The sequence below is a fragment of the Strix uralensis genome, chromosome 15 (genome assembly GCF_047716275.1).
Source record: "Strix uralensis isolate ZFMK-TIS-50842 chromosome 15, bStrUra1, whole genome shotgun sequence".
Taxonomy (NCBI): domain Eukaryota; kingdom Metazoa; phylum Chordata; class Aves; order Strigiformes; family Strigidae; genus Strix; species Strix uralensis.
Window position 1 is genome coordinate 845,416 of NC_133986.1, and position 16,433 is coordinate 861,848.

Here is a 16,433-nt window from a genome sequence, read left to right on the forward strand (position 1 = left end):
TTATAAACTCCTAAATACAAACAAACAGGTTTCGGCCTCAGGTTTCCAACAAGTGTCAGAAAACACCTTTGTAAGAGTGCTTACTTTGGCTGGAGAACTGTGGTGGTGTGCCTCTTTTGATTGTCCCTTGTCTTCAGGTAAGGTTGGCATGGTGGACAGTGTGAAGCACGTGGAACTGCAATGTGGACTAACAGGACCATGCACTGCTGAGAAGATGTTTCAAGTTAGCCTGAAGGCATAAGCGCTGAAAGGCCTTGTGATCTGCAGGCTGTGTTAGATACCAAAAATACAAATCAAATTTGTTTAAAACTCTATGCTCTAACACTGAGATCACTTTACAATAACAAACAGTATTCAGGTTTAAAATTAAAAATGCTCTCTTGTTTTTATTAACAAAAGCTTTCAAGGTCAAGTATAACTTAGTAAATGCATTCAAAATGGACAGCCTTCCATTCTTGTTGCTATTTCCACCTTTTCACTCCATTTCACAGGTTTTTTGTTACTATGACCGTTTTGGCTGTGACCAAACTACACTCTCTAAAAATCCTCTAAGGAGGAAACAGCATCCTGGATATCTGTAACTAACTTTTAGTAACTAACAAAGTCCTACTGCTACAGATCGTGATCTCAGATCTCTAAGAAAGGTGTAAAACTGAAAACACAGATGGTGGCACTCTTCATTTGAGCAAGAGCAAGGCCTGTGTGAATTGTGCAAAGACCTGGTGTACATCTGCACAAGACAACACTGTGCAAGACACTTCCGAAGCAAAATAGCAGTAATGCAGTAATGCCCAAATGGAAAAAAAAAATATCACTGCCTATTAGCTGAGAAAATTCTTGTTATTACTGTCAACAGGAGCTACTGCCTTCACAAGGATATTATTAGCATTAAAGCCTATACAGTAGTCTGAAGATGAGAAATGTTATATATTACAAGACTTACTATGACACCTACTGGATAGTTAAGGAACAGTCCTCATAAATAAATCATTCGACTCCTTGGTGGTGCCTACGGATGACAGACAATGCAGTTATCAGAGACAATCTGGTATACGGTTTGTGTCTGGACTAGTAAGAGCTAACTATACTCCTTTCACAGTTAATTCGCAGCTGTGTATAGAATGGAGCTATATACTCAAACAGTAGTACAACAGCTTCAGTAGTGTGCCAAGGAGATAAATATACCCAACAAGCACAGGTTCAGCCTCCAAAACATGTTACCTTCTCCCAAACCCGAATTACTAATCTCATCTCAATTCTTTTACTCTTCTGCAAATCAAGATAGATGGAACAAAGAGGTTGAGATGGGAACATAATTTGAAGTTCAAGGCACTTAGCAGCATTGTAAGATTAACCTTCTACAGTTTTTCCTTCCATTTCAGGGAAGGGCAAAGAAATGTATTCAGGAACATGTCTGTTTATTGAGGCTGACAATTAAAATTGTCAAAATACTTGTGTTGATTTAAAAAAAAAAAAAAAAGAAAGAAACAAGAAAAAGGGACAAAACCATTCACAGGAAATACTGAAGCAGCCTCAGTAGTGACAAGTTCCTCACCTCAGTTTTCACAGAAAAAATTCTGTGTTGTAAAAACTACAGAATGTGTGAAAACTTTGGACTACAGAAGCAGCTAAGACTTATGCTTTTATTAGATTTATTTCACATTATATTGGAAACATAATTTTCTCTTCTACTAGAAGACGAATACAAGGCCACCTCGCATGAAATTTAATGCAGAACTAACAGATTGTAAAAATTATCTCTACCCAAGTATTAGTGTGTTCAGAAAAAATCATTATTTCATTGAAGTTCTTTGATAAAGACTGTGGAAAAGATGCAGCACATATGACATCATTATGAAGACCAAGATAAAGACTTTTTTTGAAACAGTGAGCATAACTTTTTTCAGAGCAGTATATGCTGTAGGAACAGCATGTTTCCAGCCTTTGTAGACAGCTGAAACTGTTATGGGGAAATTTCTAGCTCTACTGCAATAAGTGAAAACTCATGTTTGTATCATGATTTTACCCACCTCTGACTTCAAAGAAGAGTAGAGGAAGCTTTCTATGAATAAAAAGATTTTAAAATGTTTACTAAGGCAGAATATCTTTAAAGTCCCTAATATGATGGAAAACAGACATTTATGATTACATATATTTTAATAAACCCACAGAGATTAGGCAGACAGCAGTAGCATTAAACATCTGCGTGTTTCAAGTTAAGTATTTTTGTATTACACAAGTCAGCAGCTATTAACAACATATGAAGATGAGATAGAAATGAGAACTAAAAAAGTGACATGGACTTGCTTTTCATCTCATTCTCATACGCAATTTCTGAGTTTGCAAGAACTCAAATTCAAAGAAAAAAAAGATAAGATATAAATTTGGCTGTTTATCTAATCCCTCTTAGTGTTTGCTTTATGAATTTATAATGGTTCTGATAGGCTCAACTCAACAGAATGTTGGGCCTGAAAAATCAGGAATGTTTCAAGTCATGACCAAAGTGTATTTGCAGTCCTATGTGGAGTTGTATAAGCTATTGCATCAAAGTGTTTCATTCCCGGTCTTAGGTGAGTTCCTAGAACATACTAAAAGTAATCCAAGTCAGACTGAAACAAGAAAGAGCTATTAAGCCCATTACATCTCAGTTCATTTTTCAGATTTAAAAAGCAAAAAAAACTTTAAAAGAAAAAAATAATCTGCAGGCTTGTCTAAGAATAGAAAGGGACAAATCCCAAGCTGTGTTGTCTTAGAGATGCAGCACAGAAAGTACAGCCAAGGGAGAACAGAGAATAGAAAGATGAATTTACACCACCTTAACAACCCCCAGATTTGGAGTGAACTGAATTCAGTCCATCTCTGATACAATTAGAAGCTTACTCTGACTTCCTCACAGAGCTATATTGCAAATAGGAAAAAGCTCCAAATCTTTGTGGTGCTGATCAGTAGGAAAATTTCTTCTGACTCTCCATTTTTTCCTAATACCTCTCTAGAAAACCGCAATGCTGAGGACTGTATTGGAGCAGTGAACACTTGTGTATTTTTATTCATATTCTGAGGCTTCTTAAAACAAACACAGTCTTCACACACCTTGACTGCACTGCTGCAGTCCTCTAAGGTGCCAAACTAACAGCTACTACTTATGGGTATTTCAACAAAATATAAGGACATAGTTCAATTCATAAGTTATATGATTTAGAACTCCTGAATGGTTTTTTTTTTCAGTCTAAAAGCTTATTTTTAATCTGTGCAGTGTTCTTAAAATCAGCAATCCAGATGCAACCAAGACTTCATAATGCTTAACCAGCACAAACATCACATCTTGTAAATGCAAATGGATATAACCAATAGAGCCACCTTCTTGCTCCGCGCTGTGCAAGGAGTTTGGTCATTTTCTACATCAACTACTGCCTTCTGATACTAGTAGGAAAGGTTAAGGTTTAGAAATTATGGAACCTTAAGATACTAGTGAATAAATGTTCCTCTTTCATCACTGCTGTAGTGACCTTATGCCTATTTGATCAGGCAATGAAAATAGCCCCAGTAAATGTCAGTGAGAATCAAAACATACAGAAAAAAGGGGCTTCTTGAGAAAACTCTAACAATAATTAGAGCTTATCTATATCTCACAAATGTAGGAAGAAAAGAAAGAAATGTTCTTGGAAAATTTATTTCCCTGGAAAGTACATTTTTTTCTTCTTCAGTAGAACATTAGGGAGGAGTACAGCCTTGGAACCCATAGAAATTTGCACCTCTATCTACAAAAGCAGCTCACAGCCTTGCTGAACCCTGAGCCAAAGTGCAGAGAGCATAACTATGTTGGTCCTAAGCCTGGCTCATCTGCCAGCTGAATAGCCTTTGGAACCATGCTGCCATTAGCTTTGCCAGCTTTATCTGCTTTCCACAAGCACAAACATGTTTCAAAGAAGGAAATGACATGTTAACAATACATGCAATACAGTGAGACACCAACTGAAACAACTGTAACTATTGTCCCTGAAGATACTGAAAGGACAGATAAAAAAACACATCTGCACTTTAAAAACAGTCAAGGTGCATAAGCACATGTTAGCATCCTAGTCACTAAGATAATTGTTATTTCTTTTGTTAGGCATTGATCCAACTCTGTCTGGCCTACCTCTATCCTATCAAAGGATGTCATGAGATTATTGTAGTGTTTTAGCAGAGTAAATGATTCTCCCCCAAAATTCCAGTCTTTTAGAAATTGCAAGAGCTTCAAAATTACCTTTAAAATTAAATACTTGTAGAGATTAACTCACATGTCACAAGAAGAGTGGATGTGGGCAAAGATCTACAATCTTAGTCTGCACAAGCCTTTTGCACCTACAGAATGAGTTAAAAACAAAACAAATTACCTATCCTATTCACTAGATTCTGCTTATTCCCACACTAAGATGAGACAATGTAAAGAAAAAAAGTAAGAATAAGAAAGAAAGAAGAGAGAATGGAGTGCTTATTAGTGTTTTGGTCTGTTATTGTAAACTTACTGCTTAAAATAGTTAGGAAAAAAATGATCCCTGAGCTCAAATTTGTAGTCAGATATAGATCAGTGAATGCAGAGAACTTTCTTTTACCACTGTGTAGGCTTAGAGTACAATCTCCAGGAAATGGTGATCTGGGAGCTCTATTCCATAAAAGGGAAAAGTATTTAGAGGCCCTTGGCTTTCAGTGCATTCTCTCTGCAACTCATTTTACCATAGTAGAGAAAGTTAAGTATAATCAGTTAACTTACCCTCTCTGAGTCACAGCTGAGTACTCTGTTAGGGAAGGCTTAGATAAAGGTGCTTCACTCCATCTCCACTGATAGCTTGGCAGTTGACCTCAAACGCTCTGTCACGTCACAACAGGACATGTAAAACAAGGCACAAATAAACAGTTAAGAAAGCATATTATTAATATTTCTTGACCTTGTACTGCCTGTGGTCAAGTCAAGCAACTCTCATTTATCAATGAGAGTTGCGTATTCATAAACACAGCTGAACTGCACAATTCTGAGCTGCTTTTTGTAACTTTTTTCTTTGTTGTCCTGCAAAGTGGTTGTAAAATATTACTATATTAGAAAGGTATCTTTTTGCACTCCTTTTGTATAGCCGTAAAAGCATATGGAATTCATGTAGCATTTTGGATTAGGTTTTGCAGCTTTGAAGTACTTAAAAAACTCTAAATTTATTTCATTCAAACTAAGCATGAGCAAAACCGTGTGTTTTTCATATGCTTCTACCACAGAACAAGTTTTCAAACACAAAGCATAGTTACAGTATTTAAAATATACAAACAAAGTTTGTTGGCATACATTAGCTATCTCAAAAATTGTTTAAAAACCCAAACAAACAAAAACTATAAAACCAGATCCAGAATATCTTAATAGAAAACCTTTAATATTTTGTACTAGGACTTCAAAATTTTTGTATAATAGAAACATTTACTGGAAAAGAAAAAAACCCAAACCCACAACTAAAGCTGACTCATTTACATTCTTACCCTGTGTGACAAGAGACGCTACATGGAAACTGGAAAACATTTTATTGTCTGCAATACAGAAAAGAATTGACTTTTCCTACTGTATCTAATTTTTATGACAAGAGAGTAGTTTCTCTTAAGTTTCTCTTTTTACTTAAGTTTGGAAGGTCAGTCAGTTTACCAAAACACATAGTAATAGCCTCAGGATTGGACCTCGTTCTCACCAACAAGGAGGGGCTGGTGGGGAGTGTGAAGCTCAAGGGCAGCCTTGGCTGCAGTGACCATGAAATGGGGAAGTTCAATACCCTCAGGGCAGCGAGGAGGACGCACAGCAAGCTCAGTACCCTGGACTTCAGGAGAGCAGACTCGGGCTTCTCCAGGGATCTGTCGGGCAGGGTAACATGGGATAAAGCCCTGGAGGGAAGAGGGGCCCAAGAAAGCTGGTTAATATTCAAGGATCACCTCCTCCAAGCTCAGGAGCGATGCATCCCGACAAGGAGGATGTCAGGCAAAAACACCAGGAGGCCTGCATGGGTGAACAAGGAGCTCCTGGACAAACTCAAACACAAAAAAGAAGCCTACAGAGGGTGGAAGCAAAGACAGGTAACCTGAGAGGGATACACAGAAATTGTCCAAGCAGCCAGGGATCAGGTAAGGAAAGCCAAAGCCCTGATAGAATTAAATCTGGCCAGGGACATCAAGGGCAACAAAAAAGACTTCTGTAGGCATATGGGTGAAAAAAGGAAGACTAGGAACAATGCGGGCCCTGTCCGGAAGGAAATGGGAGACCTGGTTACCCAGGATATGGAGAAGGCTGAGAGACTCAATGACTTTTTTGCCTCAGTCTTCACCAGCAAGGGCTCCAGCCACACCACCCAAGTCGCAGAAGACAAAGGCAGGGACTGGGAGAATGAAGAATTTCCCACTGCAGGAGAAGATCAGGATCAAGACCAGCTAAGGAACCTAAAGGTGCACAAGTCCATGGGACCTGGTGAGATGCATTCACAGGTCCTGAGGGCACTGGCGGATGAAGTGGCTAAACCACTATCCATCGTTGGAAGTTGTGGCAGTCTGGTGAAGTTCCCGCTGACTGGAAAAGGGGAAACATAACCCCCACTTTTAAAAAGGGAAAAAAGGAAGACCTGGGGAACTACAGGCGTCAGTCTCATCTCTGTGCCCAGCAAGATCATAGAGTGGATCCTCCTGGATCCATGCTAAGGCACACGGAAAGTAAGGAGGTGATTGGTGACAGCCAACATGGCTTCACTAAGGGCAAATCGTGCCTGACAAACTTGGTGGCCTTCTACAACCGGGTCACAGCCTTGGTGGACAAGGGAAGAGCAACTGATGGCATCTACCTGGACTTGTGCAAAGCTTTTGATGCTGTGCGTGACATTCTTGTCTCTAAATTGGAGAGACATGGATTTGATGGATGGACTACTTGGTAGATAAGGAATTGGCTGGATGGCTGCACTCAAAACGCTGCGGTCAATGGCTTGATGTCCTAGTGGAGAGCAGTGATGAGTGGCATTCCTCAGGGGTTGCTGCTGGGACCAGTGCTGTTTAAGGTCTTTATTGCTGACATGGACAGTGTCCCTCAGTAAGTCTGCTGACAACACCAAGCTGTGTGGTGCGGTCAACACGCTGGAGAGAAGGGATGCCATCCAGAGGGACCTGAACAGGCTTGAGAGGTGGACCTGTGCAAACCTCACAAAGGTCAACAAGGTCAAGTGCAAGGTCCTGCACATGGGTTGGGGCAATCCCAAGCACAAATACAGGCTGGGAGATGAGTGGATTGAGAGCAGCCCTGCAGAGAAGGACTTGGGGGTATTAGTGATGGAATACTGACCATGAGCCAGCACTGTGTGCTCTCAGCCCAGAAAGCCAACCATGTCCTGGGCTGCATCAAGAGAAGTGTGGCCAACAGGTCGAGGGAGGGGATTCTGCCCCTCTACTCTGCTCTTGTGAGACCCTATGTAGAGTCCTGTGTCTAGCTCTGGGGCCCCCAACATAAGAAGGACACAGACCTGTTGGAGCGAGTCCAGAGGAAGCCATAAAGATGATCAGGGGCTGGAGCACCCCCCCTGTGAGGACAGGCTGAGAAAGTTTGGGATGTTCAGCCTGGAGAAGTATCTGGGGAGACCTTAGAGCAGCCTTCCAGTACTTAAAGGGGCTATAGGAAAGCTGGGGAGGTACTCTGTATCAGGGAGTGTAGGGATAGGATGAGGGGTAACAGTTTTAAACTGAAAGAGGGTAGATTTAGACAAGATATAAGGAAGAAATTCTTCACAGTAAGGGTGGTGAGGCCCTGGCACAGGTTCAGGTTGCCCAGAGAAGCTGTGGCTGCCCCCTCCCTGGAAGGGTTCAAGGCCAAGTTGGACGGGGCTTTGAGCAACCTGGGCTAGTGGAAGGTGTCCCTGCCTGTGGCAGGGGGGGTGGAACTAGAGGATCTTTAAGGTCCCTTCTAACCCAAACCATTCTATGGTTCTATGACTAATATAAGGTATCTTTGTGATAACTGTAATGATTGAGTTCTACCTATTCATACAAGTGTACAAGGTAAAATGTGGAAGACAAAGTGGTGTTTCTGTTTATAAGATACAGAACAATACCCCTGGGGCATGCAAAATGTATTGAACTACTACATGAATTCAAAGGATCTGTTTTCATTCTGAGAAGTACTGAGATTAACTCCTGAGAATTGATATTAATTCCTGAGCAACTGAAATAATACTTCTTGACAGTCAGAACACTTCCAGGTTGCAATGTTAGACACATGGGATAAATGTGAATAATTCTGTCACAAAAATATTTTAAAAGAAGAAACTAACAAAAGCGTAAGAAGAATACAGCAAATATATCCCAGCTTTTAAAAAAACTTATGTGTCTCAACTCAGTGGATACAGTCTTCCTCAGGACTACAAGCTACCCATGTAGGATTTGCTTTACGGAACAGCACAACAGGAAAGAATCTCCTTTTCTGCTCTCTGTTTTCCTCATAGCTCAGGAACACATAAAACTTGATGGTTTTCAATAATCTGCTTGAATGAGAGAAAGGAAAAGTTAGGTCAGGCAGAAAGTAAAATGTTCTTTTGATGCACGTCGAGCCTGATCTGACTGGGAGCGTTCAGGAGAGTATCTCTAGTAATGGCTGGTTATGACACTCTACTGCAACTGAAAAGCAAGAAGTTTGGGAGTGAGAGGTGATGCTGGTACATTATCAACAAGACCAACTCCCACACCAAGGCATTTGGTTTGGTTATGTATCTAAAATTTTAAATCAGATTTTAAAGAACTGTAATAACCAACTCCCAGAGATTTTAATGGATAATGTTTTCTGAGAGTTACATACCTAACTCCAATAGTATCCATTCTGGTCACAGCTTTATGCTTTTCCCTGATACATTACGAGAAAAATCAACTGGACTCGATTTCACCCACAGACAATTATTTTAACATAGTTAAATGGAAATGTAAGACTTAGCAAAAGAGCAAAACTGTATCTGAAAATAGCATTTTTTGCTGTTAAATTGTTTTGTTTAGCAGTAGTTTGTTTTAGCAATTGTTGTGTTTTAGCAATAGTTACAATTTTTGCTTTGTTAGCAGTCAGTGTTTAGGTTTACTTCTTTTGCAGTAAAGCAACTGGAGGAGTGGCTTACAATCTTTTGTTTTGCAAGAATTACAGGCTGAATTTTATGCTGCAGACAATCAGCAAACAACTGAAGAAGGTACATATTTTAGAAATAGTGAGGAGCAGTATTTCACTAACTTTTCAAACTACTAGACCCAGATGAAAAAAAGTTTTTCTTTTAAGGTAAGTATATTTTAGTCAGCCTGAGAGTTTCCCGATTCCACTTTTTTTAGGGGCAATTAGGAGTTAATATTACATGTGTCAAACTTTTATAAATTACTCTTTTGGATGCAAAGACTTTGTTTTCAGTTTTTGTTTTTATTTAGCACTAAAAAGAATTTAAGGAAATGAGATTATAAGTAGCATTACCTCCCTGTGGAAAAAAAAAATGGTTTTAAGAACTGTATACAAGTTCACAAAAAATATGTTCTGGTTCACTTCAGGTTTTATTCATTCTGGGTTTTCTTTGAACAAATTGGCTTAAGTAAAACTCCAATAATGTAATTGTATCTGGTTAAGTATGTGCCTAAAATACTCGACCCAGCTCTCATATGGAAAGGACAGCCAGACAGAGTTATGGGATAGATCTGCGAGATTCTTGCAGCAGAGACTTCTCTCCAGCCATGCCATGGCAAGAACCAGGCATTCCCCACATTCCATGCTGGAGACAACAGGACAGCTGGGCACACGAACCAAAGGGATGTGGCACTTCCTTAGGGATTGCAGACCTGAAAGGTTTTACCCATCTATTCCCCCTCTTCCAGTGGCTTGTGTCCAGCATGAACTACAGTTACATTAATTTAACTGGCAGCTGTTTCCAGGGTCACTATTCTCAAAGGAGTAGAGAACTAATAGGGCCCAGGACTCTGGCAAAAGGATCCTATCTACAGAGTCTGTTTTGTTCTTCTATTGCTCTCCAAGTATTCATGCATATTTCTTAGCCAAAAGCAAGGAACCTTCTTCAGAAAGTAGAAGAAATTGAAGTGAATATGAAGCCATATGTTCAATCTTTCAAAGCATAATCGTGAAAGACACCTATATATTTCACTGAGCTTACTAAAGGTTTATGCCCAAGTCCTTAGAGAAAGCTCTCCAGCAGTGAACCAGTTAGAGATTTAACATTTTAATTATGGTAGACCCTTTACCTCACAGGAAATTGTCTTTCAGAGCCACATAACAAACTTTGCTACACATGAAGAACAAAGTGCACAGGCATGCCAGATGCCAGACTAGGTCATGAAATAGTCATAACTGCCTAACAGATCTTACCACCCAGAAGTTTTTAGATATGCCTCCTGCATTTTAAATTTCAACTAATCATTCCTAAACAAATTTGCTTTTATCATTTCAACAATTCTGTCCCTTGCTTCGTGTAAAAAAACCAAACACCAACCCTCCCCCCAAACACAAAACCCCACCACTGTACAATTCACAGAGAGCTGTTTCCATTAGTTCTGTTAACTTGCAACAAAGACTTTACTTCATCCTACTTCTCACTGACCTTATTTTTTTTTCAGTGGGCTTTCAGCTAGAATGACAAGAACAAGGCAACAAGCAGCAGAGCTCTGCCAGATGGCCTCTAGGAAACCAGCTGGGCTGAACTTTGGGATACTTTAAAATATATATATATTTGGTGAAAAAGATAGTACATGTGATATTAAGGAAAATTTAGGCCCTGATTTATTCAGTATTATGCACAAGTTAAAGAATTCAGCCTGCAGTAGCAAATCTGATGATCAGGAGACTCTCAGATCTCAAGGCTGAGTTGATATGTTTCTTAACTTGCAGATTATTTTTGATAGACTTTAAGGAAATGCAGTTTAAAGGAAGAACGTGAACATGGAGTGGGTGGATATGTTGGCATGGAGAATAAGGATTTCTAAGCATAAGGAACAGCATATAAGAAAGTGTGAAGAGTGGGAGAACAGTACATTAAGTGTCATTGAGGAGGGTAGTTCAAAAGGAATCTAGAGCTAGGAAGTATCTGGAGAAAAACCTATTGTCTCACAACATAAAGGCAGTGACCTTAAAATAGGGGAAAAATCTAAAAAAGTTGAAAATGATATGCGAGTAAAAAATGTTGCTCTTTTCCTCCTCCTAAACAGTTTACTATTTGAAAGAAACATGCACATTTGTTTAGGAGGCAGCACCAATCTCTGTTCCATGGTCCTGAAAGACTCCTCTGATGCAGGACCTGTGAATTGCTCAACTGCCCAACAGAAATTGCTAATGATAGCAGTATTAAGAATACATGGAGATATTACCACCAATCATGCACATTTTTGCCTAAATGAGCATCATGTACTCAGTAACACAGAGTCATTTGGGTTTCTTTTTCTTCTACTCCTTCTCACAGATTTGGAGAAACCTAGATATGTTTCTGTCTGGACTGCATGTATTATACATCACATTCTAGTTACACATTTATTTTTGTCTATGATGTAGGCAGAGTTAGGAGCTTGAGACGACATTTTCTCAAATTGCCACTTGACTATATTCTTAGTTAATATAAAAAGAGAACAAATTTGCTTGTGGGGAGAAGAAACAGATAAGATTGGGGAAAAAAAAAAAAATCCGTGTCCCTTTGTGACGATTCATTCCTGTTTAAGAAAAACTTTAAGGTTGTTACATGAAGTAGTATTTTCACATGCGGTTTTTACATATAAACATTCTATAAACTATTCTGTTTTTCAGGACAGCTGGATATCAACTTTATATAATTTGGAAAAAACTAATACCAAAGGCCTAACTTAGAAACTTAAATAAGTTGAAGGCAATTAGGGCAGAACACTATTGCTCAGTGACCCAGGAGCCTTGCTGCTAGTCAAGCAAAAGATTTTCCAAATGAAGAAATTAAACAAAATTCTTTCTTTCCTAATTACAAAGGGTAATCCTAGAGGGGACACTTTGTTGAACAAGCCAACAATAGCTAGCTTTCTTTGGGATCTAAAATGCAATTGTGGTCTTTCAAGCAGGGAGATTATACTCAGCTCTCCATCTTGCATAGATAAATGGCAAAGCAGCAAAACAAGTATTTTATTCTCATTTTATGCTTCCTGGACAAAATCCGATTCACATTTGCTTACTTTAGTGACACATGCACACATTTTTGTTTCATTGCAAAAATCAAAAACACCCAAAAGAGCATGAATGTGTCTCACTTCCCTTTTATGAGAAAAGAATTATGAGTCCAATTCCACTGAGCTTTTTAAAATGTGGCTGTACGCCAGGAGAGGAGTAACTATAGTATCACTTTATTCAAATAATCAGCTATTGTGCGGACTTTGGCTGCTGACTGCTTAACTGACTACAGTTAACTTATATGTTACTGTATGATGGTCAGACTGGAGGATCAATTCCCAGAATCAAGGAATTCTTCAGCTGGAAGGTCATTTGGACCAACATCCTCCGTGAAGTAGGGTCAGCACTGAAGCAACTAGACTAAGTTGCTTTGGACTTTGTACAGTTGGAATTCGAAAACTTCCAAGGGCAGAAATTGCAGAATTTCTGGTAGATCTGATCCAGTGTTTAATTACCCCCCACAGTAATTCCCCCCATGCCCCCTTACACCTGGTCAGAATATCCCTTGTTGTACTTTATGATCATCGTCTCTCATTCTCCTGCCATTCACCTCCAGAAAGTGCCTGAGTCCATATTTTTAGTAACATCTTAAGCACTGCAAGACTGCAACTACTTTCTTCTCCAGGCTAAGCAGTACCATAGTGGCTCTCCCTGGATTCGCTTATCAACATCCTGGGTGCCCAAAACCAGATATGGTAAGCCACACTGGATGAGAATGTATTCCTACTCATCCTCCAAACCTAATAAATAGATAGACTCTCAAGGAACTTCACTTGTAATGCCAGGTGACATGCAATGCCAGTAGCATGAACTAACTACATTATTTGAACTCAGCTGCTTTTTCCACTGATCTAGTAGTTCACTCATCTAGACTGTAATGTCCCAACTTGGATACAGGGATGTTGTATATTAGATCACAAGAATTGCTAGAAACAGTCCAATTTTATCCCTAGATTGTACACTGATTCTGCAGGCCCAGCTGTCTGTGAAGAAGCAAAAAACAACATATATACCTCTTCCCTCCTGCTAGCTTATGATATAGAACTGAGCATAAGCAATACCATTTTGTAATGCCATCTTTTAGGCTCTTTTGCTGGAAACAGAAACAACTTAAAAGCCAGCAGCTACACTAATTTCTCTTATCAATATCTAGCTTCAGAAACAGGTCATAGTAATAATAATAAAAAAGATTAATCATACAAATGCTGATCATTCATTTCAGTATTATCCAAGTGGAGGTGGGGAGAGTTCTCAGTGTCTCATTCAGGTATGATATCAATGAAGAATCAAGGCCAAAAAACCTGTTCTTGTTCAAAAGATCTATTAAAGCAATACAAGATTTTGCAAAGATGCTTTTTCGAAGGCCTTTTGTCTGTATTGCTGAATCATCCACTATTTTCTGTGGGCTGTGTTATTCCTTGCTACTGAGAGAAGCTTCTGGGACCATATTAAAAAAATGCTGAAGAATATCTTGCAGATGTAGTCACACGGTATTATTTTCGCACTATGAAGTTCTTGCAGTAAGCATTCCTTAACTGATTTAGTTTTATTTTAAATTTATTTTTTTGCAAAGTGCAATGGGAAGAGGCAGTGTATTTACTGGACAGTTCAACTTATATACTACATAAAGTCAGACTTCCAGTAGTTTGGAGGAACCTTCTTTTTGTACTGGGATCTAAAAACAAAGACCCACAATATCCAGAGGCAGAAAGACCACCCTGCTACTGCTGAATTTAGCAAAGAAATTGAATGTGCATTTTACTAGCCAAGTTAGCAAAGGATTGGATGACTCTCCAATGAGGTACATGTATTAACTGAAACAGCAACAAATTCCTCAGAGTTGTTTTCCTCTTCTGCTAATTGAGACAGTTATGAATTTCAAGGTGAAACCAAGAAGGAGTATTTGATGTAATAATTTGAGGGCTGCATAGGTATTCTGTCAGACAGGATGATGTATTAATTAAGACTGAGGTTAATTAAATACTCCAAACTCCACACATCATGTGGAAATAGTGTGTTAGCACAGAAACTGTTCCGTTAGGCACGCTCATGACACGGTTGTTCTTATGTCTTACACAATAAAATATTTATTTGCATTCTTTAGAAGGGTATTTCATAATGCAGCCACAGCAGCGATTTAAACCTCAGTCATAAATAAGATTTGGTGAGCTTTGTGAGATGAACCCTTCAGCAAGCAGCACACATTATGGCTTTCAATACTTTGTTCAGATTTCCATTCTGGATCAATGCATGTTCCAAATTCCCAATGCAAACAAGTCCTTGAAAGAAAAAGACTGATGGCAGCTGAGTTCCGACTGAAACTTTTAATAGAGGACTGCATCATATTATCATTACAACTAACTAACTACACAGATACTCCAACTTAAAAGTAAGGTTCTGCCTACTGTCGCAGTTTGAAGAGATCAGTATCCTAGGAGGGAGACTTAATCTCAGGTAGCACTTGCAAGCCTCTCTCAAGTAATCTCTGGCTGCATCTCCAACTTAAGGAGTTAAGTGTCATGATTCTCTCCTGCTCTTAGATGCCAAACTCAGCTACTTGGCCTAAACTATATCTGGTCCGATCAAGTAACAGGAAGTCTACCAGAAGGAGACTTCCCAGTGGCTGCAGTCTAGCGCCCACAGCCAAAATTACAGGAGAAATAATTTGCCCTTGTTTTATCCTTACTTGACATGCAGATGAGGTAGCTTTTTATTTTAATGTGGGGAAAAGGGAGACAGCATAGTGCTTTATCACTTCAGAAAGAAGAGATATGCTGACTTGCAGAAAGAATGGTCAGAAAATGAAAGCAAACAGCTGTTCGTAAGAAAAGAAAAGCAAGTTTCCATTTCCTGTGTTTTCAAAGTTCTGCCCTTAAGCTTCATTGGAATCCAAAATGAGGGACAAGAGATTATTGCAAGTACACAAAAAAACACAAAAACAAAACCAAAAAAGATATTCCAGAGCTGCTTTTCCACTATATCTATCATAAAAAAAGTCTTCACCTACAGAATACCAGCACTGGGAAAACATGATAATGCAAAATAGTGGCAATTTAACATTTCATTTTGCAGGTGTCCTTAAAAGTGAAGAGCTGTCTTAGACCACCTGCTCCAGTAGCAGCTCAATCACACTACAGTGCTTGACTTTCAAGATATTAACACTGAGGACCCAAAGAAGAATTTAACCATCTACTGCTGGTTTCCTTACTTTGAGGAAACACAGATGTATACTAAACATGGACTCCATTGAATTCAGCATTTTCAAATGTGCAACATTAAAGCTAAGCTCCTAAAACTAGATTTAAGTGAACAAAGTATATAATTTCTCTTAAACGAAGATCCTTCTTAGCAGGATATACAGGTATTCATATAGAAGAAAATAAGGCCCATTTTGGTTACTGGCTAAAGTTCTAGATTCAGCTTTACAATTTGCACTCTAATTTGGAAAATATCATCACTGGCTTGCATCTGCTAGAAAGCATGGTAAGAAAAACAACTTGTCATTTTCTTTACAAAGCTACCAAATACAAAACTCTAAGTCTTTTAAGCACAGATGGTTTGCTAACTGTATTTTTGCAGTTTTCAACAATTGTGCTCCAAAACCCAGAACTAGGAAAGACAATAATAAAGATCAAAGCTATCAGAACAAGAAAGGAATTTTTATGGATTGACTGGCATGTACTGTACCAAAAAGCCTCATTTTTCAGGGTAATTAGACAGTTCAGAACAAAGCTTTGAGACAAATAACATATTCTTCTGGAATAGCACAATCCAAATGCAGCAAAATGTTCCTCATGTCCAATTTGTCAAAATCCTTCCTGATAAAATTATTTAGCCAACACCATTCCATTGCTGATTATATCCAGGAGTTGATCCAAAAACAATGTACCAGCTTTATGCACAATCTCATCTCATCAACATCTAAAAAAACCCACACTCGTTTATTATAGTTTTATCAGTGTTGCACTCAGGGAGCCCCTAGCAAAGAGGTGAGCTTAAACCAGAGAATAACTTCTGCAGGGAAAAAGATTTATAGACTTTGGGGGCTACATTTTATATACTAGGTTTTGGCCTCAGAACCTAAAATGAAAATGGCAGAGGTGAGGAGGGGGTAAAAGAAGCAGAGTTACTCATAGAAGAGACTGTAGAAGAGAAACTGGACACATCACAGGTTAAGGTTTGCCACAGAAATATAAGATCCCACTCCAGTTTGTCTCTGTGTCTCCTTCAGAGCGCACCA

The 16,433-nt window shown here is 38.9% G+C and overlaps 1 protein-coding gene across 5 annotated transcripts in view; it reads right to left on the reverse strand.

Annotated features, from left to right (window-relative positions):
• Positions 1 to 16,433, reverse strand: part of IRAG1 (inositol 1,4,5-triphosphate receptor associated 1) — a 116,660-nt gene that overhangs the window by 41,477 nt on the left and 58,750 nt on the right. For 3 of the 5 annotated variants that reach the window (XM_074884754.1, XM_074884752.1, XM_074884756.1), the window contains 4 exons: positions 4,754 to 4,851; positions 4,281 to 4,344; positions 944 to 1,009; positions 85 to 268 (listed from right to left, as the gene is read on the reverse strand). In XM_074884754.1, coding sequence (XP_074740855.1) covers positions 85 to 150 — 66 coding nt within the window. In that variant the 5' untranslated portion in view covers positions 151 to 268; positions 944 to 1,009; positions 4,281 to 4,344; positions 4,754 to 4,851. The remainder of the gene's footprint in view (positions 1 to 84; positions 269 to 943; positions 1,010 to 4,280; positions 4,345 to 4,753; positions 4,852 to 16,433) is intronic. The other 2 variants (XM_074884755.1, XM_074884753.1) reach the window with 1 other exon arrangement.